At 40.2% G+C, this 27,833-nt stretch overlaps 1 protein-coding gene across 2 annotated transcripts in view; it reads right to left on the bottom strand.

Annotated features, from left to right (window-relative positions):
* Positions 1-27,833, bottom strand: part of pitpnm3 (PITPNM family member 3) — a 109,667-nt gene that overhangs the window by 33,019 nt on the left and 48,815 nt on the right. For both annotated transcript variants that reach the window (XM_031297354.2, XM_031297355.2), the window contains exons 6-10: positions 15,966-16,155; positions 12,976-13,098; positions 12,014-12,201; positions 8,420-8,577; positions 7,801-7,971 (exon numbers count right to left, since the gene is read on the bottom strand). In XM_031297354.2, the coding sequence (XP_031153214.1) occupies positions 7,801-7,971; positions 8,420-8,577; positions 12,014-12,201; positions 12,976-13,098; positions 15,966-16,155 (830 nt within the window). The remainder of the gene's footprint in view (positions 1-7,800; positions 7,972-8,419; positions 8,578-12,013; positions 12,202-12,975; positions 13,099-15,965; positions 16,156-27,833) is intronic.

Here is a 27,833-nt window from a genome sequence, read left to right as displayed (position 1 = left end):
TCAAGGGGTCTTGCACTTTTTCTTCTGACAATGTTTGGCTCAACATACACTTGTGAGTCGTCATTCTCACACATGAATGCCATTAAAACTCACAATCGCATATCCCTCACTGACCAGCATCTGCAACACTGCTTGCGCATTGCACCATATACACCTGACTTCACTGCTCTTGCCAAGTCAAAAAAATGCCATTTCTCTCATTAGATGGCAAATGTTGGCAAACTACATGCAATGTAACAGGCATAACTAGTCAAGCAAGAAATGAGGATTGATTTTTGAACAGTATGATGCAATTAATATGTTATTCACCCCATATTATGCACTTAATGTTTTTCTTGATATAGTATTATTGTTGAATGCAGTTTGAAATGTTTTGCCTTGATAAAGTGCCATGCACTGTTATGTTGTTTTAATTTTATTCTGTACCACACTATGCACTTTGGTTTTATTTTTGTTGGTGGAGAGACATTGATGTTGCCTGTCACTCAAATGAGTGCAATCTTAAATATCTGTGATATGGCTGACCTACACTGATTGTTAACGTGTCTGATTTATGCTCAAACTGGACAAAAGTGAGTACAGTAGTAGTCCATGTGAGGATTTATGGGGTAGTCTATTTTAATTTTTCAGAAGGAAAAAAGTGTGAGTTGTATTCAGTTACCAGTTAGCTGCATTTCTGTTTTTAGCCAGTGGAGAAGGGGGACAGTTTGATGTTTCTGAGAATTATTTCCCTCTTTACTTGTAACACTGAAATGTATCTCCTCATTGTCAATTGAGGATAACGAGCTGTAAAGTTGGTAGTTATGTGCAATTAAGTGGATGTTTTCTGTGAATTGTCTGTATCTCTGATTTTTCAACACTGTATTGCCATTTGAATGTAACAATGCCTTGGGCCTACTTGTCTTAGTGCATCACAATGTGTATATGTTGTTCTGCATTTACAAAATAGAATATATTGACTCCTTCAGTATGTTGTTGTAATTTCTTTATTTGTTACTATAATTACTCATATTCTCCGGCCCCTTATTTTGCCTCAGTTTCATAAACTGGCCCTAATTCCAAATTAATTGAATAGCCCTGCTTTAGAATATGCCCCCAAAACTGCCGTTTTATCGAACTGGGAGCTATGGGCATTAGCTGCAGCAACTCAATTTTTTTTGCTATCAACAGTACTCATATATTTATAGCCATCAAGATTAACGTAAAAATTGCGATTAATTTGGCAGAAAGAAAAAGAAGAATTCCTTCAGTTTCAATAGGGCTTTCGCCGCTGTCGGCGCTTGGGCCCTAATTATCACAATGAAAATGTGGAGTAATCAGACAATAGCCTCATAGACTCATAGCAGTGGGCCCACCCGGCTCGTTATTAGGGGTGGGAATCTCTTGGTGTAGTGGAGGATAAGCCCCACTATGTAGGGGTGTTTTTAGTATAGCTCTGCTCTGAACGACTGGAAGAGTACAAGATCTGGGTCTGTACGTCCCAGCGCAATTGGCCTTAGTACCTAATTCAGTAAGTATGTTGTCACCTATCTGGCTGATCTCCCTGATCAACGTGAAGCAATGAAAATATGGTAGGATGGGCTTCAGGACTCGTATCTCTAACACGGTGACCACCTGAAGTGTGATGTGCTCCTAAACCGAACTTAAGGTTTGCACAATCTCCCCCCTGTATCCTATACCTAGCTAGATAGGTGGGACGCCCCTACTCCGGAGCAATATAAACCCAATATAATTTGCAATAACAGCTGATATCTCAACAAATTATTTATTGATTGACCCTTTAAAATGTTGTAAATCAAACCTAGTCCAATTAAATTTGACCAGTTTCAACTCTAATATTGCAGGAATTACTCACCAAAAAAATAAAATTACATAAAACCAAATAAGGTTCAATGTGACAGAAAAAAAATACTTTAAAAAAAAAAATGTTTCTCACTGTAGACAATCCCTAACTGTTTTTAACAGATACTCCACAGAGAAAAATAAACACCAGCTTGCAGTCAACAAAAACCAAAGCACAGTTTTAGTAAATTATTGACAGTTTAACAGAACATGCTAATTATCCTTAAATGTTCAGCAATCAATAAGTTCAACCAGAATCAGTTTTGTTTACACTCACTGTCCCTCCAAAGGTGCAGATTTGAGTCCGCTGAAAATTGCTCCCAGAGTCTATGACAGCGGAAGTCTATTGTCCGTAACAGTATCACAGCCTTAGCTGCTGACGCTCCCAGTCCACGGTCAAAGTAGCAAAAAATAAACCATACCCGCAGGGAATCCTAACTTCGATATTCACTCACAGGATAACGTTCTCTAAGTTGCAGGTGCAGGTCTGTGTTAAGGCGAGGTTGCTCTTCAACTCCTTCCAGTCGCGAAAACTCTCCTTTAGAGCTTAACTGGCCGCTGTGTAAAATTAGACGCTCCTTTCCCAACTCTAACCTTTTACCATCAAGGCCACAGGGGGGGCAGCTAACATCAAAAGACTCCATCGCTATTGCTAATAGCTTCGCCGACCTTTGTTCAGCTGAGGAAATGTGTCCTAGTCGACGCAAACAGATTCGGCCCTTACTTAAAGCTTAGCAACTCCGACTTGTCCGTCCCTCACACAATAATTTGGTTCTTTTTTATTCCGTTCAAGCGAGAGTGGGGCTCTCCAGTAAACTTCGGCGTACCTTCCTTTCCGCCCCCACTAGTGGTGGGCGTATCGATCCAAATATCGATAATATCGATACCAATGTTTGTATTGATATTGATCAATAATAGTGTAATGAGATCGATACTTTAGTTTTAGTTTCTCTCCAGTTGCGGTTTCATCAGAGAGGCGACCTGGCTGTCTGTGTCTGTGCTGCTCCTGTCACAGCGCAGAACAGGCACATTTTACTCCTCCTCCCCCCTCTTGTGATTTGATGTTGTATTGTCACGTGACTCAGCGGCGCCAGGGAAACGAGCAGCTAGGCCCGGCAGCGACCAGCAGCACACACACACACACACACACACACACACACACACACACACACACACACACACACACACACACAAGCAGGACTGAGAAACACATTTATACAAGCATATGAAAATTCTGTCCTGGGTTTTAACTTATTAATAATCCAAAGGAAAAAACCACTTAAAGGTCATGAACATTCATTCAGATTTAGCAATTTGATGATGCATCCACCTTAATTATTAAAAAGTATCAGTATCGTATCGGTATTGGCAATACTGACCCTGTATTTACTTGGTATCGGATCAATTCTAAATTTGGCAGTATCGCACACCACTAGCCCCCACAACTCCACACTTTTCTTCTCTTTTTCACCCCACCCCCCTCACACCGGATAGGCTATCTTGACCTTAACTCTTTACTCCTGATAGGGTGATACACCTGTCACAAGTGATGTGGGGCATTAACTATCTGTACCATTACATTGGTCTCTGGGTGCTGGAGGTGCTACAGCTCACAGTAACTTAATACTATCTAGTGTTGGCAAATGGCTTTTTATTAAGTTTCCTCTTAGCAAAATAATAATAGATAGTGAAAAGCGTAGGGCCTTTTTTTCACCAACCTTATTCCACACAACAGTCACAATGTTCCTTTCAGCTATCCACTCGGGCTCCAGGAAAGGGATGAAAAGTTAGTTTTATATATCCAGCAATCATGTAGCCAACGCTGGAAGCAGGAAGAGAGTCAAAGGCGGTGCAGGCCTAAAGCATTCTTCATGTGGCGTCTGTGTGTGACGTGCAGGTTACCTTCCCCCCAAACACGGAAACACACGCATGTAGGCTACATACAGTTTACAGATACATCTCACTGTATTAGATAGATTTAAATAAAAAATATTGCTTTGGTATTTAGCATACAAGGAAAAACACTGCATCATTTCTTTACTTTAGTGTACAGGTTCAAATTAATTGGATTTAATCCCAGTGTTAGTGACTTTTATGTTAATGTTCCTTATGCCTTTATAAAAGCATGACAGCACACAGCGGTGAGGTATAAAAATGTTATAATAGCGAGAAAGAATTTTATGTTCTCTCACAGACTGCATCGCTGATGGATTTTAAAACTTATTTTGCCATTAATGACCATCATGAGTGCGACAGACGCTCGCCCCATCTTGTCACAGTGAATCGACTAGTACATTTCCACATCAATTTCATCATTTAACGTTATCAGAGAGCGAATGCTGCTGCCGGTTCTAAAACAACTGAGAGTGCCACGGCATTGATTGACAGGACGTTAAGTTGGATTGATTTGTCCACGCAGGTGTCATGAATGAACATTGGGGCTGAAGTGAGAAATAGTGACAGAAAAAAAGGTTTTTCGTTTACTTTGACTTTTTACAAAACAGCGATATTGTAAAGTACAGCTAAAAAAGTTATCAATTAATGATAATAATAATAATAATTTATAATGCAAGAATGCAAAAACATTTGCCAGTTCCAGCCTCTCAAATTCAAATATTTGCTGTTTTACATCATTACAAATGGAAAACTTGTTTTGGATTGTCGGTTGGTCAAAACAATAAATTTGAAGTAGAGGTGCAATGATTAGCCGATTAATTGATTAGTTGATCGACTAACTATTTAAATAATCAATTTATTGTTTAAGTAATTTTTGTAGTAAAACCATTCGATGGTTCCAGTTTCTCATGTTTACTGATTTCTTTTGTCTTAACATTCAGTAACTGAGTATCTTTGGATTTTTGTCACTTTGGAGTCCAAAAAAAATCCTATCTCAATTTCCTATAGTTCAATTTCTCAATTTCAAAAGACTTTTATGTTCTCTCAATGATTCCTATCTCAATTTCCTATAGTGATGTCCAAAGTTTGAACATCACTATAGGAAATTGAGATAGGAATTTTTACCTCTTTTCTTATTTATAGACCAAGCAATGAATCTGAAAACTAATCTGCATTTAATCGATTTAAAAAAACACTATCTATATTAAGTTTTTAATAATAATTAATGATAATAATTAGTTGCAGCCCTATGGGAACCACCTTGGGCTCTGGAAAATTATGATTGGTTTTATATCATTTCCTGACATTTTAGAAAGTAAAAAATTACTGTAATTAATACATCATAAAAGTAATTGACAGAAACGTGTTTGCAATTATTTGAAATCTGACAGCATTCCTTGATTTAAATCTTTAAATTCTTACAGATTTTAAGGTTGTGAAATATCTAAGCAGATTTTTACAAGGCCAGGCAGGTGTTCAGAAACTACTGGTTACTGGTCTCTCTCTCTCTCTCTCTCTCTCTCTCTCTCTCTCTCTCTCTCTCCACCCACACAATCAGGTGTGGTTAATAACTGTGCAAAATCACCTAGACCTTGGACCATTATGATGACAACTGAATGTCACACAAAACCCAATACATACTCTCTAATCAAAATGTTGTGACAGGGCCATTGTATGTACTGTTTGCAGTGATTTGAGCAATTATACATACTCTGAGGTTTCCAAGTAAGGAAAGAGAATGCATGCTCACAAACACACTGCAATCTGTTATCAATAATGAGCCCTGCCCACACCTCTAAGTGGAGCCTTATTCGCTTTCAGTCTCTGGAACATTAGCACAGCTCTGTCTTTCTTTCACAGCACAATAAGCAGAGAGAGGCAGTGAGGGAGGGAGAGATTGTTCTGATGTGTGCAGATGAAGAAGCAGAGAGAGAGAGGAGCATCAAAAATCTGCAAGGGCTAGCAGGAAAGATGAGACAAAGGCAGACACCAAGGCAATAAAAAGGCAATCACAAGTGTGAAAGGGTGTTTGTAAATCAGAGAACAAAAAACTAAAGTTAAAAAATAGATACAGTACACACACCAAGACCATTATAAATGACCAGTAGGGAAACCAAAAGATTAGGATTTAAGCACGAGGCAGTGGAGAGTGAAACATCTGATGACAGAGGTAAAAGAAAAGGACAAGCAGAGAATTCACAAGGTGAGGGAGGATGATTGCAATGCTGCCTTGAAACATCTCTGGGACTTATAGAGATAGAGACTTTTAACTCCGCTCCCTCCCCTCCAGTTCTTGCCACGCTCTCTGCCTGCACACACTAGCCTATCCCATTAGCAATTTTCATGGCGAGCAAAAGATACAGCATCATATTGACATTAAAGCTCTGTTAGCCATGTGATCAATACTGATAAAATGACTATAATTCCATGTGCATTTGCTGTCTTGGATGATCATATTTCCCATTGGACCATAGCTGGAATCATTAGAAAGAGGGCTCGTTCTCTCTACATCAGCAGCATTCATCATAATGAAAGCTCCACTGTTGACGGGTGTGGATGTCAAAGTCATACCCACAAGAGCCTGATTTGATTGGCTGTGCCTTCATAACAACTAATTACCATATTACAGAGCAGGAAATGGGTGATGTGTGCCAATGTTTCTTCTGTGTGTCTGTGTGAGCGAGTGTGTCTCTCCGTGTGCACCTGTCGTTGGTTTTTAATTTAACACATAATTGGACAGCCTCCAAGCCCAATCAATGGAACAAGGATGCAAATCCATAATTAAAACCCGCTATAGCTGCAAGCCTATACGCTGTGTGTCTGCCTTTACACTCCATCACCTTTATCTGCACCACTGGCTCTTAGAGGCATCAAGCATCCCACTTGGTGCCTGGCTGAACATGATTAAATTAATAAATCACAGCTTGGGCATCCAGTTTACACGGGTAATATCATGGGTCAGACGGTTCACACCAGCCAAACACACCGATTACTCAACAAACAAATCCAACTTGTGAAGAATGGGTTAATGATTTTGATTGAGTGAGTGAGTGAGTGAGTGAGTGGGTGAGCGAGTGAGTGAGTGAGTGAGTGAGTGAGTGAGTGTTTGAGTGAGCGATTGAGTGAGTGAGTGAGTGAGTGAGTGAATGAGTGAGTGATTACGGAGTTTACGGATGGCAAAAAAAAATAAAAAAATGGGAAAACTGATCCCAGATCTGCCTTAAATGTCTGTCCAATCAGATCTCTCCTGAGTCACTGTCACCACTTGTATTTTACAACTTTGGTTTGGTTTACATGTGAAATATGATCATTTTAAATAGTAACTGTCTGCTTTGAGTTATACATATTTCTTATGATTAGGTGTTGAGTAAGAGAATAAATAGAATTTTTCAAAGCTTTGCTGCAACCCACAAAGCCTTATCTTCTGATCTGAGTTTGTGCTCGCAGGCTGTTAGCTCAAGAGCTCAGTCCTTAGCCTACTTTCTCTCAGTGAGGTAGTTGGATGAAGGGGCAGGGGAACCAGGCGATACGTCATCACTGCTGTTTAGAGCGAGTCTCTATGTCCCAAAAATGGGCTAAAACATGCTTCAAATAAATCAGTGGCTCATTAAGGACTCGGTCTCTCCAAGTAGGCCCTCGAGGGGGATTACAGCAGTACAGTGCCATTACTAGCAGACTCACATATTGTGCCGGATCCTCAGAGAGCGGTGCCAGGCTAAAGGTACTGCACCACAAGAAGATGAAGTATAATTACTTCAAACTTCAGGCTTTGGGGGCAGGATTTAGCTCTGACTCTGCTGTACAAGCTCACACACACGGGATCCAGGCTCTGTGTGCACACGTGTAAATTCACATTACCAAGTCATAGAATCTCTCTGCCGCTGTAATCTGGTCCCACTAACAGAATTCCTTGAAGATTTCACGCCAGCTTTGAAATGCAAAATCTGTTAGGTAATTAATACAGCAATACAATTACACCAGAAAATAGATGAACCAAAGAAATATTCAAGACAAGCTGCTCTTGCATCTCCCAATGCTCATGAATTGAATCACACATCCTACCTATTAGCAGAGAGCGTCCATCTCCTAGAGGGTATCGCTGATAGCGCGGCACAGCATATGGTGGCAACTTGTGGAAGAGAGGCTGCAGCAGCGGCTCCAGTCTGGAGGCTGAAGGGTCCGAAGGGTAAAACAGGTTGAAAATCTGAGAGCAGGCTGGATGCAGCTGACTCACTGAGGGTCAGAAAACACAATGGATAGGCAAAGCCATTAGGAACAGGATTATATATATATATACACATATATATATATATATATATATATATATATATATATATATATATATATATATATATATATATATAAAAAGTATAACATTTCAAGCTGAAAATCTGATCATTTTCAAAATGTTGATTATTTTTAAAGAAAAAAAAAAACAATCCAGCTACTGTATGTCATTTCACTGCAGTCACATTTCAATCAATCAAACTTGATATGTAGTGCACCTTTTGTACAGGTTAGTGCAGTCAAGTGCTTTACAGCCAGGTGAGTCACTTATAATAAGACAGTATAAATAGAAAGTAAAACAAATAGATAAAAACATCTGTGAGTGCATGTGCACATACTGCACTGTGGCACATTGCATTCCCCAATATATGTTACATGTGTTTATGAGTCTTACCCTGGACAGCAGGCAGCACAGTGCGTCTCATGGCCAGCACAAGGCCCAGCGGACAGCCCAGCAGGAAGCAGTCTGACACTTCAAAGTCGAATCGACCGGGATTCAACATCAGACTGGTGCTACTGCCTCCACGCACCTCCACACTGTCCTTCATCAAACTGGGGACACAAAATGTAGAACGGTATCTGTCTGTCACCATGGCCTACTTGCCAAATGTGCGGTCCTTCACTCTTTGGATGCTTGCTCTGACATACATTCCCTATCCTCAAACTCAATGATTACTGTGAGCCACTACTGGCCAATAAATATATAGGAAGGAGGCATATGAGGATTTTGTGAGAGTGGTTTATTCAGCAATAACGTAGTAATGCAGATTTACTTTGAGTAGTTTTTTGGGGACATTTGATATTGTTCATCACTGTTAAAGTAAATAAGTAAAAAGTAAAAACCAGTAAATGTGGCTTATTTTTTTAATGGCACTTTTCAATTGCACTGCAATGTTTTTATAAATAACAGTGGTAATCTGAAATTCTAAAAGTCAATAATGTGCATGTTGACATTGGGAAGGTAAAAGTCTCAGTCCTGACACAGATGAGTCAGTGATGCTTTTGCTTTGTTAATATTCAATCGTAGGCTGGATAGTTCCAAAACTCTGGGGTTATTGTCAGCACCGGGCCTTTATGACTCAGCCTGAGCAGCTCTTCGCTCAGCCTTCACAGGCTGCATCATGTTTACAGCTGTTTAAACAGCAGAGCAAGTCTCAGCCCCAAAGAGCTCTCACTGCTCTCCAGCAAGCCAACATTTCCCTATTAAAAGTCCTGCATGGGGAGAAAGGATTAGCCAACAGTCTCCAGCAATCTTTAAAAGCCAAATCAATAGTGCTTTGATTGCTTTCCGCTTCCATTTTGTTTTTTGTCTTCTCTCGTAATGTGTCCACTCCTTCACTTCTTCCTACCATGCCATTAAGAAACTGTCAGTCTGTCTGTCTGCCAACATTAACTACTGCTGCAAAATATCCTCATATGAAGTAACTTCCTCCAAACTCCAAGAAAATACTAGTATCTATGTGGCTAAAGAGACAGTGAAGCATTGGGGCATTAAAAGACATTAAAATTCATTCTTCATTCTTAGCAAGTGCACTTTTCATTCAGCAGCACATACAACATTTCCTGTTGGTGTAGAATGTTAAGTGTTATTTTTTCAGCCTGGATGGGCTAAATTTCTCTTTTAGCAGCTATAGAATAGCACTTGTAATTTAACTGCAGATAACATATTTAAATAAATATTTAACATATTTCGATAACATATTTAACCAATATGTTAAATAAATATGACAAATAAATATTACATTGGTTTATATTATATTACATTATTACTCACTGTTATTGAGTAAATGGTTGACATAGTTTTATGAGCGATAATGGGCGATGAACACATTACGTGTATCAAAAATGCCCAGCTCTTTACTGAGCGCAGCAAATAGATCTGATGCTGATGCCTACCTATCAAACTGAAGCATGGCAAATAGATTTCCTTATGGGCATTAGCCTTTCAGTACCTATAACTGCACATAATCCTTTTTTCTGAGCACTTTAGACTAGTCAATTATGTCCATTTACAGTACTGTAGGTGTTTGCTTTTTCTCAAATTGAGTGTATTACTATCTGTTTAAATATCAGTGAAATAAGCCAAAGCACACATCCCTAACAGAGATAGATTTGGGGATAATGGGACAGTAAAGTAAAAGAAATGGTGGACATAAAAGACACCAGCCCCACTGCTTGCTGCACTCTCCTGTGTTTTCATTATAGCAGTGTTGTGACCATTCGCATGTGATCTCACAGCAAATTCCCAGTCAGGGCCAAAGCAGAGCAAGGTGAATGTGAAGGAGTGAACCAAAAGGTAGACAGCCATTCAATAGGCCATACTGAAAGATGGGATAATGTGTGTGAAAATGAGCTTTAATAAGCCCTCTTGCTGACTGGGAATATCCACTGGGAAGTGCAGGGGGAAAAGAGCACATCCAGGAGTAGAGGTTACCCTCCACTCAGCAAGGCTTGGGATTAATTAATCAACAGTGTAACAAGAAGTGAAAGTTGAGAGGTGCAGAGCTGTGAACACATGTGAATCGATGGGATCCTTACTTTGGTGACTGTTACTGTGATGGTGTAAGCTTAGTGGAGCATGGGATTTGGAATGGGAACACTGGTTGCTTGAAGTGAGTCAACATGGCAGTTGTACTCCCTCCAGCCACCCGTCCCAGACCCAGCTAAATTCACCCGCAGCGCTCTGTCTCCCACACAAACTGGCTGGCACAGACACAAACAGGCTATTTATAGCCCAGCAGAGGCAGATAGGCAGGCAGGGCAGTCAAGCTGCAAATATTGATAAAGAGCACGGGCGAAACAGAGTGACACATTCCAGGAAAACCTGGATGAGGGCCGGCATGCAACATCTGGGTTATCATATGAATCGAAAAATGCTATTTGACAGAAATTGATGACAGAATTTCTACTCTGTACGTCTGATGTGCTTCTTTTGCCAATGTGTGGGTGTTTTGCAAACAAAATTTAGTTTTGGGTCTAATGTGAATGCTGTAAATCATACCGTATATTATCCGTGAAATTCTGTTAATTGCACAACACACTTAATCCCATTTTGCACCAATGTACTTCCATAATTGTCTAATAGTAGCAGACTGGGCTGTACTTGGTACTTGCACACAGTTTGTTTACACCCCTTTTTCTTCACCAACCATTGTTGTGAAGAAGAAGCAGTCTGATCTAAAATTAGAGTCTGTGCTATAGTGTGTGTGTGTGTGTGTGTGTGTGTGTGTGTGTGTGTGTGTGTGTGTGTGTGTGTGCGCGCAAGCATGCATATGTGCACGGAACAGTAAAGAAATAAAAGTCATGCAAGGTCACATTTAAAGGAGAATAAATAAAAACAACTTGTCCCTTTTGCCCTAAATGCCTTTTGAAATCCTTTTGATTTTTCTTGTTTTCTGCACTGTCAGATCTGATCTGAGTTTACCAAAGCATCTTCTTACTTAGATTGCAGTGTGGGTGCTGTATGTGTGTGTGCTGGTCTAAATAAGTGTGTGTTTTTGTTCTTCTATTTCTGCTATATAACCACTATTATAGAAACATGAGAAACATCCAGGTTTTCAAGTGACACATTTTGGTATATTGCAAAGGATATGTGTAATACAGTATCATGATATTGATATGTGAGTTGATACAAAAAAAATGATAGAAAATCAATTTACAAAGTGTTGATTGTTCAAAAAAAAAACTGAGAGGAATGTCTGTTTTTGGCTAATTCAGTAAATACCTGAAAGATCAAAGTACTTCATCTCAGTGATGCAAAATGTATATAAAAATCCAACGTAACATTGAATCATAAACATCGAATCCTACTTATAAATTGTTTAACATAACCCGTAATGGCCTAATACATCCAGAGATATTATATGGGCAGATACCTTGATATAAACAGAATGTCAAGATCCTTGGTGGTAGTGGAGTGGAGTTATTTTTCCTGACAGTAAATATTGTCAACCCTTGTGTGGGGGTATACTCATGTGTGCTGTCCCACCTGGAAAAAAAGCTGTGCTGGCCCGTGGACGAGGTGTCTCCGTCATACGAGTCGCTCTGCTTACGGCTGAGCGGCGGCCCGCACTGACCGTTCCCTTCGTTGGGGGCAGAGATATCGATGTTGCTCTTGCTGAGCCTCTTGCTAGAACTCAGACCCGGGCTGGACTCCCCGAGTAGGCCCGAGTTATCCTGACAGGAAGGAGGAGAGTGTGCAACTGTAAAGCCTTACATATAATCAGATGGGAGATGGGAGTTCATTTTCACATGCGAACACTTAAATGTGGGAGGGGAAACCCTACCTGTGCAAGATTAAATATATTGTGAGTGGATTTGAATGGCAACAGGGAGGAGAAGAAAGCGAGGGAGCAACAGACAGAAAGTATACAACGCTTAGCAGGGGGAAAAGAACATTAAATGACAAGCTGCTTCAAGAGGGCAGTTCAGCACAAATATCATGATGAATATGTTACATGCACACCACAGAAACTGCTAAAAAATGGTGCTTAGAAACATTCTGATGCCCATCAAATTACCCACTGAAAACAAATGGCGATCCACACACAAAATTCAGCTCCAGTGTGACTTGTATTTCCACCTTTTATGTATGAGACTTCAGAAAACACAGCGCCAAGGACACTGCCTCTAGTTTACAGTGACATTTTCTAAAAGCTATGTTTTGATAGAGGTGTTGTGCTAAAAAAACTGACAAGAAATAGACATAGCCGAGGTGACTGTTCTGTATGAGAGTCTCTGTTCACTAGAGAGCACTGGTGGTGCCACATGTGCACGCTTGTAGCAATCAACTCCACTGATGAAGACAAGGTATAACTCAAGCATGTAATCTTGATCATTTGCAGTGATCTCTTAATGATGTATCAACAGTAAAATGTTTCCTGGACACCATACACGTCTGTGCATCACCATCACCATCATCATCTCATCACTGTAACAGTGAGCTCCTACCTTGAGGCTCTCAGTGCTGTTGTTTCTGCTGCTGTTGTTGGGGCTGCCAGGCCTGTGGTGGTTGCTGAAGCACAAAGCATCAAAGCACAGCACACCTCCAACACAGTCGCCCATCAGGCATACCTGCTCGGAAAAATATATCATTCAGACAGCCTCGACATATGGTGCACTCAGACAGTGAAGGACTTAACAGGAGGACAATTAGAGAGGTGTATGAATGGAATTTACACCAGAATTACCACCTTGCAATTGAATGCCTCTGCCAACCAGGCAAGTTTACAGTTTACAGTTTACATCCATGTCTGCCAAGGCTCATATAATATATGTAGTGAAGACTTTAAAGCATTTTACAGCCTCTGAACACCCACACAGGTGATTTCAGTTATTGTGGCTGACCTCTGCTCAGGTTGAAAGGGCCGGAGCTTAGGTGGGAATTTATTAGGTCACAAATTTTCATCTACCAATAAGAACGATAAAGGTGTCATTTGTCCTGGCCTAACAGGTGCAACAAAGCTAACAGGAGACTCAGGAAGATGTCAATCAGTCTATACACACCCACACAGTCCTGGGAAGAGGTCTAATCAGCCAGATTAATTAAAACACCTGTGTATGTGATCTATAGTACAATCACCACAGTTTCAAGGTGGGCACGCAGGATTAGTGTCACCGATTCAGTTTCTGACCAAATATCTCCCCTTCTGTTCCTGAGTTATTGCGTTGAATAATGGCATAATCTTTATAATGTCACAGTGAAGATGGCCTTTGACCTTTTGGATATAAAATGTCACCACTTCATTTCATCCTATTAGACATTAGTGTGAAATGTCATAATTAGCGTAGGAAGCATTTTGTGAGGTCACATTGAGCTTGACCTTTGACCTCCAAAATCTCATCAGTTGATGCTTGAGTCCAAGTGGATGTTTGTGCCAAATTTAAAGAAATTTCGGCCAAGGCGCAGAGACAAAAAAATAAGAAAACAAGTTAATACACTGGGACAGGAAGGCATGACAATCATTTGTCCCAATTCCAGAATATATACAAATAGGATTTGGTATGTACTATATACTGTATTAATATACTATTTTTTAAAGTTAGCTTGCAAGGAATCAATGCTTTTATAATGTTTATACTAACAGGTAATTATGCAATTTCAATCAATCAACAACCTTTGACCAAGACTGCTAATAAAACTCCACAAAGAGAAAGTAAAATGCTTTTCTTAAAATGTTTTCCTACACTGTATCTTTCAGGAGTTGTTTCAACACCATTCACAACTTATTTTTATGTTTTGCTGCCGTGAGCAGGTCCTCCATTCCCTATGTGCATTGCATTGTGGGACAATGTGGAACAGCACATTCACAAATAAAGCATTTTTTTCCTGCCACGTTTACAACATATCATTCAGACTGTAATTATGAGCAGCCAAGTGAGGAAACTGTTCACATAGGCCTCTGAGTTGTAATTCAGAGTCAGACATATGGGGAAGTTCTAACAGCTATGATATCCCACTTGGTGAAAAGAAATACAACCCTCTGTCATTTTAGCTTACTGAAATGGGTATTCTAACCAATGTGTGAACACTCAAGAGTCAGAATGAGAGTAGTTTTTACTGTTATTCATTCTCCTATTCACTATCCTTTATTTTATCACTTTTCTACATACTCAAAACACAACTCCTCCAAGGTTAGGTTACATTTTGGTGAGGGAAAAACTGGCATGGCCATTTTAAAAGGTTCTATCTGTCTAAGATATCTGAATGAAATGTCTCTCAATACTCACTGACTGCAGAGTCTGAAGAGCTGCACTTTATTGTGTGTTCATGTTAAATAAAAAATACATTAATGTAACTGCTTTGGGGTCACTTCTTAATATAAACATTGATACTTTTAAGAATGCAGCAGGTTAGAGGGAACCTTGTACAATTGTAGAATCTCTTTTATATCCAAGCTAAATTGGTGTTGTAACTGAAATGTTCCTAACTCAATTGATATTGAATCGGAAATCAAATCAAATCAAATTGGGAATAAAATAGAATCAGAAAAAAATTGTTTCGGGACCTTGTGAATCAGAATTAAATTGATTCGGAAAATCATTGAGGATACCCAGCCCTAATCACAACACATGTATTGGTGTAATTACCTAACTGTAATCACCTGTTGGGGTTGTTAACTTGTACCTCTTGACTGTATGTGTTTTGTTGTTGTTGATTGGCTCATCAGGAATGAATTGACCAGTGGCTCTCAATAATGTGCCTTCAAGGCCTGAGAACCTGAGGGTTTTCATTTCAAACAAGCACTACAGCAGCTGATCTACAGCAGCTAATAGAAAAAATAAATGAAAACGGCAATTGCTTGTGAAATCCACTTACTGGCTTGCATTTATAAAGTGCCTTTCTATCTAACCAGACAAAGTGCTTTACAATTTGCCTCTCATTCACACAACACACTGTCCCTCCCATCAGGAGCAGCAGGGAGTTCAGTGTCTTGCACAAGGACACTTTATCATTCAGCTAGTAGGATCGAACCCCCCAACCTTGTGATTAAAGGACAACCAGCTACCTTCTGAGCCACAGCCACTTGTTGACCTGCCTTTTTAATTACACTTTGAGTTAAAACTATTATTATTAATTATAAAAGCAAAGAGTTGTGTTTCATGAGCCATAACCTAATACTGTCAAATTCAAATCAATTGTGAACACTCTGCTCACAGATCATTATCTCACTAGAAAATACAGCTTGTTATAAAGAGCCTAGTAGTTGTTATGTACAAGAGAGTGAAATGTGTTCTGCTTAAACAATAGACATCTGGAGCCCCCTGAAGGCCTGAGCTCCCACAGAATACACAGCCCACTCCAAAGCAATCTTAAATTCCTTTGACAATCATTGACTTCAATTAAAGTGCCTCCAGCTCATTATTCAATGATGAGAGACTAGAGTGAACTAGAGTTCTCCTCTCCTCTCTTCTCCAACCAGAAGAAGTTTGAGACGGACCTGACCCGTGAATCCCTGGCCGTCCTCTGACTGCAGGAAGCTGTGGTAGACCTGGTTGGATTGGGCAATCACCGTGGCAACGGCATCCTGGTAGCGAGGTGAGACGATAGCGAGGAGCGGGAGGGCAGCCAGGGGCAGGTGGTCCACGCTACTGGACACACAGCTCTCGTCATAGCTGTATGGGTTCAGACTGGAGGAGGAAGAAGCAAGGAAAGGGGGATGAAAGGGGGAAAAGAAAGGTATAGTAAGAAATACAACAGATTAACAAAGCCCTTTGGAAGTGTTCCCATACATACTTTGGAAAATGGCAGCCATCACTTTCTAGTGCACAGTAATGTCAAAATAGATGGTTTTGTTCATTGAATTAAGTTGATGTCTATAATCAAAGATTCCTCAGGTGTTCTTTTTGTGATGCGCGTCCATTTGACTTTCCTAAATGTATTGATGTTTAATCCAACCTGTCCATGATGCACTCCACCTGATTTGAGGCAAGGCTTTCCACAAAGTTAATGTGAGTGTGTGTGTGTGTGTGTGTGTGTGTGTGTGTGTGTGTGTGTGTGTGTGTGTGTGTGTGTGTGTGTATGTGTGTATGTATGTGTGTGCGCGCGTGTGTGCATACCCAAGCAAGATAAGGAGAAGAGGGATGTTATCTCAAGGAATAAAACACAAGCAAACCTGCACAGATATCAGCAATGAGAGCAGTGTCTTTGTGTCTTTACTGCTGTGTAGACATTAATGGATGTGTGTGTGTTTGTGCGTGTGTGTGTGTGTGTGTGTGTGTGTGTGTGTGTGTGTGTGTGTGTGTGTGTGTGTGTGTGTATTTGACTCTGTGTGGCCCAATTACAGTGCAGACGCAGATCAAGCGAGACACTACGTAAAAGATGGTGTTGCCCTGCACTCTCTCCTTGAGCAGCAGTGCCAACCCTGTCATCATTCATCAGATGCTCTGATTACATGAAGCAGCACAGCCACATCAAGGCTGAAATATGTCAGCAACCATGGACACATCACTACACAGAAGGGCACAACCTGCAAGTGACTGACAGTTCTGATGTACTGAAACAAAAATGTACATAATTCAACATTTTAGAAAGGACACAATTGCTCTCCAAGATACAGCTCGTATCACACGATAAATATTAATTTCATCTCCGTTTAATCTAATCAATAGAGAAATAGATATGTGATATATTTAGCCTGGCTTAACACCCAAACTGAAAGCAAGGAGAGAAAATGGTTGCCAGGCTCTGCTTTACAACTTCAAAACTGTTTGGTTTTGTTTTTAATAGGTCACAAATATGTTTATAGTTTGATTTTAAAAACAGGTGGTTTATAGCAACTCAAACAGGGTAAACATCATTTTATCAAACAACATTTGTTGTGGACCGTTTTTAACTGCGGACAAATACAGGGTACCCAACGGTGTATGAGACTGAGTCAGAATAAATGATAGTGTCCATGTTGATTGTACAGAAGAAAGATACTGTACCAGTCAGTGAAACGATGGAGCTCTATGGCACAGAGGAATCACATATATCAGGCTTTAAATACTCAGGCCAAAGTAAAAAAAAGCTGATACATTCATGATGGTTTTTGATTTTCATGGGATGTATTAACATTAAATATATAGACTATCACCAGCCAAGTAAAAATTAAAAAGACGAAATACTTATTAAGCAGTTGGCTCACACATTGGAGCTAATTAGCTAATAACTAACACCTGGGCCCAGCTGTCCTGTCCTCATCGTAAAGTCACCGGCGCTGCACACTTTCCATTCGGACACTGAACAAGCCCCAGGTGAATCTAGCCAACAAGATACAGCATGGACATAAAATAGTTTTGAAATTGTCTGTTTATCTTTTGACGGAGGCTAATTGTTTTCTCTTGCTATCAGTCTTGTCCTACAGTAGTGTAAGATCAAGCACTATCACTGCTGTCTGTCTGCACAATATGATTGACGTGTACACAACAGTGCACACTTGAATCAAGCTGCTTCTATGCTCTATGTTTCGGGGAGATGCTCTGTTTGTCCTGCTAATTGGACTGGCATGATTTATTGGAACGTCCATCAAAACTGGCTTTGTTTAATTAGAGCTAAACATTGTGTTGCCATGGTTACATACCCCAGATAACTAATGGAGTTTGTGTACCATCTAGTATGCAAGGAAATGTTTCTCCAAGTATCAACCCAAGAACAATTGGGGCCAGAGCAACTTAATGTTATTTCACTGAGTTTCACTGTGTTTTATATTAGTCAGATTAAGTCATTTACTTGATTGCTTACACTGTTTGCATGTAAATCTTCTTATTAAATTCCTTTTTTTAACTTTGCAAATCAGAACAAATCCTCCAGCCCCATTATCATCAGCCGCAGTTCTGCACCACTACGTGCTCAAAAGTGCCAATTTCTGTTACAATTACAAAATATCATGCTGCAGGCTTTATGGAACCTGTTGGGAAGAAAAGAGACAACTGATGTGACTGATGTTCCCAGCAACACAGTGTTCACTAGTCAGTCCAGGAAATCTCCAGTGGATAAAGCTACCGCCAGGTGATTATTTACATCAGTTTATTTACATCAGTAAATGGATTGAAAAATGTCTTAGTTAACCTGTTCTGTTTGACAGAAATATGTGAAAATCTAACTGGCAAACATATCATCCACAAAATGATTTGAACAAGATCTGTTTATACATGTTTTGCTTGTATAAGCCATATTGAAACAAATCACAGTTGACCTGCTCTGAGCAGCTGGGTGTGGCAAGCAAAAGTACCAGGCATACTGAAGTTGCACTGTGCCCTTGATTGCTGCTGACACGCCCCCCCTACTGCGCCTCCTGTCCAAATTGGGCAAAGTTGAGTTCACAGCAGGTCACCAAAATAACAAGTGTGTGAGACCAACAAAAAGGCCATCTCGCCAGCCCCAGCCGCCATGTGCCACAAGGTGTCACAAATACAATCAACCCTCAAAGGGATAGTGGGGAATTATAACAGTAAGAAGTACAATATATATATATATATATATTCTACTTCTTACTGTTATAATTCCCCATATATATATATATATATATATATATATATATATATATATATATATATATATATATATATATAACCCAAGTCAGAAAATCATTTCCCTTTTAATGTCTATATGCAGTCTAAAGGAATGGTGAATAGTGAGCTTAGCTAACTTTGTGCATGTCTATGTAATTAAGTAGAACCTCCTCAAATTAAGAAAATGACGGCTAAATATTACCAAAGATGTGTGACTTGTTTGGCTAATTTAATTGTAATTTTAAAAATGTTTAAAAGCTGTTATTTTTACCATTACCATTATGATATGCATTGAAACTTACAATTCTCTTCCTCTTTAGTTGCACACAGCCACTTCAAATTAATTCAAGTATGCATTTCAGTAAAAGATGTTCCTTTTTTACATATACAATCACATACATTAAGTGATAAAAACTGGCTCAAAGACTTCAAAATGAAACCTTATATTGTATTTCATGCATTTCAGAGAAGCTGCTGTGTCAACCAGCAATTACCTAGAGTAACCTCACTCTTCCAAATATCTACAAATAGAAAAGTAAAAGAGAACACCCACGAGTTTGTCTGAGTCTGAGTAGGGATGAAAAATAGCCCAGACAACAGTTCCCCTTACTTGTATGTAAAATTATATTTTGGAAATCAACTCAGCAAGTAAACCACAAGTTGAAAAATGTAATCAAGGTGTACAAACGTCAATTATAATCAAAAAACTTCACACTTCAATTACATTTATACAGAGAGATAATATTGTTTACATGTTTTTAGTTGCCTTAATCACATTGTAATTATTGTCATAATTCGATAGACATGTAAATGAACTGAATGAAGGCAGGGCAAAATATGCCCGATAAACTGCACCCAACATGCAACCTGTGTTAGGACCCACACTGTATGAACGCTGCTCTCAAGGGCAGCTTTTTGAGACAAACTCTACGCTTTGAGACGCTCCCATGCAGATTTGTAAGAAAACAGTAACAAAGGAAACCTTTGTAATATATTCTGTATCATCACTGTAACGGCACTGCACACAGTTTTGCAAAACAACAGTGTCACTCCCTCTACAGATGCTGTGTGAAATATTCAGCTCAGGCAATTCAAGCACAGAGATGGCAATGTATTGCCCCAGGAGAAAGACTCTCTGAACAACAAAATACTAAATAAATCAGGTCAACTCATAATTTAAACCAGGATTATTTGTTTATCAGGTGCCTTTTTTTAGTTTTAGGAGCTGTAAGAAATCCCAACATCCCAGCTGAGTGCCACTGATTGTTTGGGCCAAGCTTTGTAGTCGCCTGGCCTTGATCTTATTAGAGTCTGGTTAACAACTGCTGCTCACACACACACCCAAAAACACACACTTGCTACTGAGAACAAAAAAGCACCAATTTATATTCCAAACACAGCTCTACCTCTGAACAGTTTCACAAGTCACAGGACAGGAACAGAGGTTTAACACCTGCTGCACTGCTCAACAAATGTCAGGTGAGACACTCATTATTTGTGTTGGATAATTACTTGGTTATGCAAGCACTTGTTAGTAACATTAAGCCGGAGCAGACACTGTTTTACATGCGAAAGAGTGCACATAAATGATTTGTTTGCGTGTGGTGTGAACGTCTTCGACCTGCAGGTTATTCTCCGTTCAGAAATGATGGTCCTTAATTCATCTGCAGCGATCATTAACATCTTTGTCTATACAAACATGCACTTTGGAAAAGGCTGCTCCACCAAACCATCCAAATCCCATCTGCATTTAATGGCTGTATTTAATCTCAATAATCCTAACTATAATTTCCTCTAAAATGCTGGTGATCAATATAGTTGCGGCTGTGATGACGGGACAGAACTGGAAAGTGGTGTATCTGCTGTCAGAAACAGATAGTGCTCTATAGTCTGGATTTTATGGTATATGGATTATGGATTGTAGATTTAAATTAATTGAAAGCATGGTTCATCCAATATGTCATCCACCGGGCTACGGGAACTATAAACCTCCAGACAACCATCAATCAGTGCAGTGATTTACTGCTACTTGGAAGGTTTTTTGTTCCTCAAAGGATGCACATCATCAGAGCCCTGAATGGCAGAGGAGCGTGCCTCACGTCACTTTGAGGAGTCGGCCCCGTTATCTCAAGATGTGAGTCACTCGCTCACGAGCGGCGACATTTACCACGTTCACGTCTCTCTGCTCTCAGTCAAATCCAAGCGATATTAAATGAGAATATGCTGAGGTCATCTTGAGGTGTCAAGTGCACATCTTAGAAGATTCATTTACATAACAGAGAAACCTCAAAAAGCCTTATTCGCTGCTTTGTTATGGACCACAGTTGGCTTTAAATCGGCTGTAAGGTTATCCTTCATCCTTGAACCGAGAGAGCTTTACAGTTTATTGCTTTTCCAGTAATTATGATGTTATGTTCTCTAGAAACGCTGTCAGAGACTCACTCAACGACACCTGAAGGCAGGCTAATTACATAGTATTCTATACTGAGAGAACTCTTCCTCAAGGTTTAATGGTAATGTGATGATGAAGAGATCCATTAACAACAGTGGGGAGAAGATAAGGCCGAGTGAGCCGATTAAACCTCCAATCAGCCTCATCTCACGCAGCATAACCCTGCGATGGACTCTATTATGCTGCCTTGCCACCCTCTTGCCTCTCGCCATATAATGTCAAACTGAAAACTCAGAAGTCTGTCAGATGCCTGCTTAATTGCTCTCCCTGTTTCTTAATGGCTGGCTTAGCAATGCACAACGTTTGCACAATTAAGATGAACAGCAATGGGCCTCTGCAGACTCTTCATAATTAGAGAGAGGGTACAGAAATAGTAGCAGCATGTCCCGACGGGCAGAATAATGACTCGCTATCTCCCTGAACTGAGGTCACTATTTGTGCACACGGACAAGTGGACTTCCTCCTCCATCTCCTTTCCCTGATAGAAAACTGATCCTGTGAAATGATGCAGAATCTACTAAGATAGGAATCCATTTTATTTATTAAGTTCTCAATAGTTGAAATGTTTATTTCTCTTCAAACTGTGACAGAGGTGGTGTGTTGGCTGCGAGAGGAAACCAATGTGGGAGTCTTTTCACTGTCACTTTTAACTGGATGTGCTCCAACTGTGTTTGTGTGGGATGTATTTGTGCGAGTGTGTTTATGGATGACACGTGTGTGTGTGTGTGTGTGTGTGTGTGTGTGTGTGTGTGTGTGTGTGTGTGTGTGTGTGTGTGTGTGTGTGTGTGTTGTCATGACACCCAGCTCCTAGCCAGCACTGCCAGGTACGTTCATTAGCAGGCAGAGCTAATAATGAGCGCTCAGAGCCCCGCTGAGCACAGCAGGCCTTCCCCACACACACACACACACACACACAGCAAGAAGGACGACACAAGCTGAAAAACCATGTTCAGTCTCTATGGGGACATCTTACAGTACATGAGGAATTATGAAGCACTGAGTCAAAACTGGTTTGTTTATGTGAAAGTCTGTCTTGAGGCGCTAAAAGGTTTTGCCACCTCCACTCTGCGTTGCAGTTTTCAGCCAAGCTGTTACCCAGAATGAGAGTAAATTACCCACACAGCAGCAATTCCTTCCCGTGGGGCTGCCTATTCCTTGTTTATGTTGGCACGCAAATAAATGAGGCTCCGCTCACCCACAAGTCCAACACTGTCATTAGAGCAAACACTGTTAAGTGATGAAAGTGTAGTTGAATAAGTGTTGTGTTTGCTGCTGTGTGGGTGTGTATAAATGCCTACTGACTGCATGTATTGTGAGAGAGGACCTGCAGCCATCTGGGCATAAGTATGTTTTGTCTAATTTCACTGGAGAGCTAAAACACATATTTACTTCTCTTTGTTTTCAGGAGATTCTCAACAAGCTGTTAATAAGCAGAATGTTGTCTCTCTCTCTCACTTATTATAAATTAGGGCTAGACGGTGGATTATTAGTTCTATCTAGCTCTATTGGTGGATATTAGGTCTATATGTGTCTATATATGTCGGACGATAAGTAACAGAAATGCCAAACTACGTTTGAGGGCATTTAGAAACAGTGTTGCCATTACATAGAATCAAATTATTATCAGCCAGTATATTGTTATTGGATTTTTTTAAGCTCCAAAATATCAATATCGGCCATGAAAGTCCTGTATCAGTCGGGTTATAACAGAAATATTACATTATTAAGAAATGTGCAAAAAGATTATAAAAGAATAAATGAAAGACACAAAAATATTATTCAGTCACAGACACTTATTTCAAGGAATGTAACATTTATAGCAAATGGTTTTACAGTACTGTCTTGCACGACACTGCTCTTTGAGGGAGTTCCCAAAGAATCTGCATAGCAACAAAACATATACTGAGATACTGGAGAACTAATCCTTCCAACAAATACATGAACATTATATTTTAACAATACCAAAAGCTTAGTGCGTGAGGATAATACTTCTTGACAGACGTCATTACAGATTGACATCTAATTTACCAAAAAAGGAGCAACTTTGTCACATTTGCTCCCTGATCTGCATATCCTGGCTACTGTAGCCTGTGTACTTCTTCTGTATGTGCTGATGTGTGTTGCACTATGGTTTTTATTCATTTCATCCTCCATTTTCAAATAAATTTATTTTGCTTCTACATGGTTATTCTTATGGTTGTAGCCTTATTTTAAGATACAATTTATTTTCCACTCTACATGCACATTAGTGGGTTGTCAAGCAAGGGTTCTTAGAAGGTTATAACAACTGAGGCCATTATAACAAAATCCTGTTAAAAAATTAAGTCTACTAATGGACAAATAAAACCTCCTGCATGAAAATTAATCTCAACATAAAAATTAAACACTAAATAAATACTGTGGAATCAATTTATTACACATTGCCTAGTCTCGCATGTCCAGACCTTCCTCCACAGCGCTGCGGAGGAGGGTCTGGCTAGTCCACACAGCATGGAAAAAATGTACTTTGGTTTATTGGCATTTCTTTAAACCAATCACAATCGTCATGGGCGCCGTTCAAAAGTAGTTTAAGTCGTGCAACAGAAAACTCCGATTGGACAGATAGTCTAGCTAGCTGTCTGGATTTACCCTGCAGAGATCTGAGGAGCAGTTAACCATAGTCCTCACAAATCCACCGGAGGTTAGAACACCAACACAAAGAAAGAGGAAGGGGACGGGACATCTGGCCAAAAAGAGCGTGATCCGGCGAATTTCCGGCGGCACCTGAACAATCCCGGAAGTGGAAGGTCGTGGATATAGACTACGCATCACCTAACCTGTTTCTGAATTATTTGGCTTGTGCATTTAAATTCTTTATTTATCTTTTTATTTTTTACCATTTTATTTTACTATTGATTTTACCAACATGACATAGCGTTTTAATATGAATCGATCTCTTTTCAATCAAAATGTTATGCATTGTGCATGTGTCAGCACACACAAGAGCAGGCAATTGGGACACAGTGCAGTAACTCAGTTCTGCTTAATTCCCACGAAAAGATGTAGTTTTCAATATTTATTCTCTGGATGTGGTGAAAGCTAAGCAGACGTCAAGCTGCCGAGCAGCTTCAGAGCTCAAACCACTTTACACTCGTCTTGCTTCCAGTCACTACCTCCCTCCTGCTAACGTCAATCACAAAACCAGACAGAAGCCTCGACTTGACTGCCAAACGCATTCTCTCAGCCACGGTGATTAGTGATAATTCAGACAAAACATCCTCAGCATATAATTGGAGAGCAGCGAAAACTAAGTGGCGCTGTCAAAGATAAAACTGGTGACCACTGGGACATGTGGCATTAAATGTGACATGAAATCATTAGTTACGCCTAAGCAGCGCTCTGCACACATGCAGCACATGAGAAAGAACAAACACATGAATGCAGACATATGTTTACCTCCTGCATCTCAGAAAAATCTTCCAGCAAGGAATAAGACATGTGAGCTTTAATGACGCTAAAACTGTATCATTTATCATGAGGGAAGACTCATCTACAGTACTGACTGCTGTTCATCACTAAGGTGCTGTACAAGCATCCACAATTAACTCCCACTCTGAAATGAATACCATTAATGAAACCTGAATACAAAGTAACAGTAGCTTATTAGACAAACAGATAATCAAACACATTCCTTGCAGAGGCCTCACTCAGGATCAGTGTACTGTAGTGTACAGTGAACTGTATAATGTCATTTAGTCATTTATCTTGCCGTGTCGAGGACTTGATGGAAGAATGAACAATTAAAAATAACAGCATTTAAAAAGGTTAGGAGTTAAATATTCAACATGGCCACATGCTTGCAGGGGCTGAGAAATGTCATCAGCAAACTAATTATTAGAATTATAACATTGCACTGGCTGTTTCGGGGTCTTTGGTCAATATATATTCTCAATTAACCTTTACTACCTTAGCCAACCGGGCATATTTCTATAATTCTTGCAGGCATGATACTGGGCATTTTCCTCAAATACCTCCTGACACAGTGAAGTCCTGTGAAGTCTGTATCATACTGCTTAATAGTAATTAGGGCTGTCTGTCAAACTAGTGAGAATGTCGGTTGAAAAGAAAAACACAACGGAAGCAGGAGATTAAAACGTCATAAAAAACAATAAGGGAAGCAATTACGCTATTTTATACATCTTGGGAGAATCAAATCGATATCTGATGTCAAAAGCAAATAGCTTTTTTCGCAGCAGGCATGTTGACGTATGGTAGGAAAGCACAGACGTTTCTAATAGCATCAACTCTGTTCTCTGTAAGTGTCCCAGTAAGCCATGGCTGTGTGACAGTGAGCCACCATGCACAATACTAGGTCCCTGAAACTGAAGCAGCTAAATGGAATTCAGCCTCATTAAAATGACTTGTTCACAGCTGTGTTTTTCCTACTCTGACACGTGAAACTCTCTTCTTTGAAAAGAGCCCATGCAGCATAGAGTTAGTTCAGGCAGAGCACTGAAGTGGTCCTTCCATTAGCTGTTCCATTCATGCTTCACAATCATTCACCAGCTGCCTAGTAACTTCCAATCACATTCACGCAGGTGTACAGCACGGCCAATATAACCCAACGCTTCTCACTATTACTCTGCTCATTCCAAAGCTCCCTCGGCCACCCCAACCTCCTTCGTTATGTGTGAAGCTTTTGTTACTTGTCGAATTTAATTAAGATTTAATGTTCATGTGTCCATTTACCTTGGCGATGCCTGGATTCTTTGAGAGCTGAGAGCAGAGCCTTCCCACCAAACCTCCCAAGTGTAACTATGTCAGTAAGCAGTAGAGTTTAGATTCTCTGCCCGAGCCCGAGCCCGAACCGGGCCAACATTTTACGCTGCTATGATCGGGCCGGGCCGGGCCCTTAAACAAGCATTTGTGTTTTTTTAAAGCAGCCATATTATGCTAATTTTCAGGTTCATAATTGTATTTTAATGTTGTACCAGAATAGGTTTACATGGTTTAATTTTCAAAAAACACCATATTTTTGTTGTACTGCACCGCTCTCTCTCACTGCTGCAGATCCTCTTTTCACCTGGTCTCTGTTTTAGCTACAGAGTGAGACCTCTTTTCTTCTTCTTCTTCTGTACTATCTTTGATTGCACTTGCACATGCCCAGTAGCTCAGATGTAGATCATGTCAGCTAGCTAGCTCCATAGACAGTAAAAGAAAGGCTGTTTCTACAACTTCGGTCAGTTACAAGGCAGGACTAGCTGGGAGACTTCTAAATGAGGTAGTTCTTTTGTAGATTAGTTCTTTTGTAGATTAGTTCTTTTGTAGATTATGGTGAACTTGTGTGTGTTGTAGCAGTGCTTTGCTATTGAGAATGAGGTAGCATGCTAGCGTTAGCATGCTAGCGTTAGCATGCTAGCGTTAGCATTAGCGTTAGCATGCTAACGCTACGAGCTAATGGTTGCGGTTAGCCTGCTCGTTTTGGCTTGTGACGTCACAAGCCGTGCAGATTTTGACCAGCTCACCCAGAGACTGAAGGCAGGACACATTCAGAAACTGTATCTCACTCTAAACAGCATGGGTGGATTTTTTTCAAAGTTTGTATGTGTGTGGAAGCACCAGAGACACAAAAGAACACCCCAATTCCCAGTAAAAGTGTTTTTTTCATAATATGGGCACTTTAATCATTACTTTATTAGCCTTATTGGGTGGGGAGCAAGCTCTGCCTCTCCAGCTCCTCCTGTAGCTCTGGGTGTATGTCCTGACCTGACTTGAGTGTGAGGTAAACTGGGCTACATCGTGTCGCCCCCCCTCTGCAGCACTGTTGTCGGCCAGTGCATCAGCATGCAGACCGTGGTGAAGGACAGTATTAATTAGGTGATGGAGACCAGAAAGTCTCCTATGTGGTTCCAGGTCTTTGATTATGATGCTGCCTTGATCTGTTCCCCTCACTATTCAGCTGAGGGAGATAGGGTCGAGGTTTTTTTTTAACGTTTCTTCATTCGGATCCATTTGCGACCCGTTCCATTCTGAATAAACAAACAGCAGTTTACATGCTTCGTCCTTGTTGCATATTCATTAAGATAATTCTAAACAGATTTTTGTAGTTCAAACAACTCAGAATTGTAATTGAGAACGTCAGTTATAACGGCCCACGTATTAAAAAATTGTCGGGTTTAAATCGGGCTCAGGCTCATAATTACAGTTAATATGTCGGGCCGGGCCAGGCTCGGACACACCGTGTACGGGCTCGGGTAGGGTCGGGCTGGATTTTTTCGGCCCGATCTAAGCTCTAGTAAGCAGCCTGTGGAAGTAGCTACTTACAGTGTACACATAATGGCCTCTTAAGTGAAACTGAAATTAGCAATATTTCTTCCTGTTG

Source organism: Sander lucioperca, chromosome 5, assembly GCF_008315115.2.
Source record: "Sander lucioperca isolate FBNREF2018 chromosome 5, SLUC_FBN_1.2, whole genome shotgun sequence".
Lineage (NCBI taxonomy): Eukaryota > Metazoa > Chordata > Actinopteri > Perciformes > Percidae > Sander > Sander lucioperca.
This window is presented reverse-complemented; position numbering and strand designations above follow the sequence as displayed.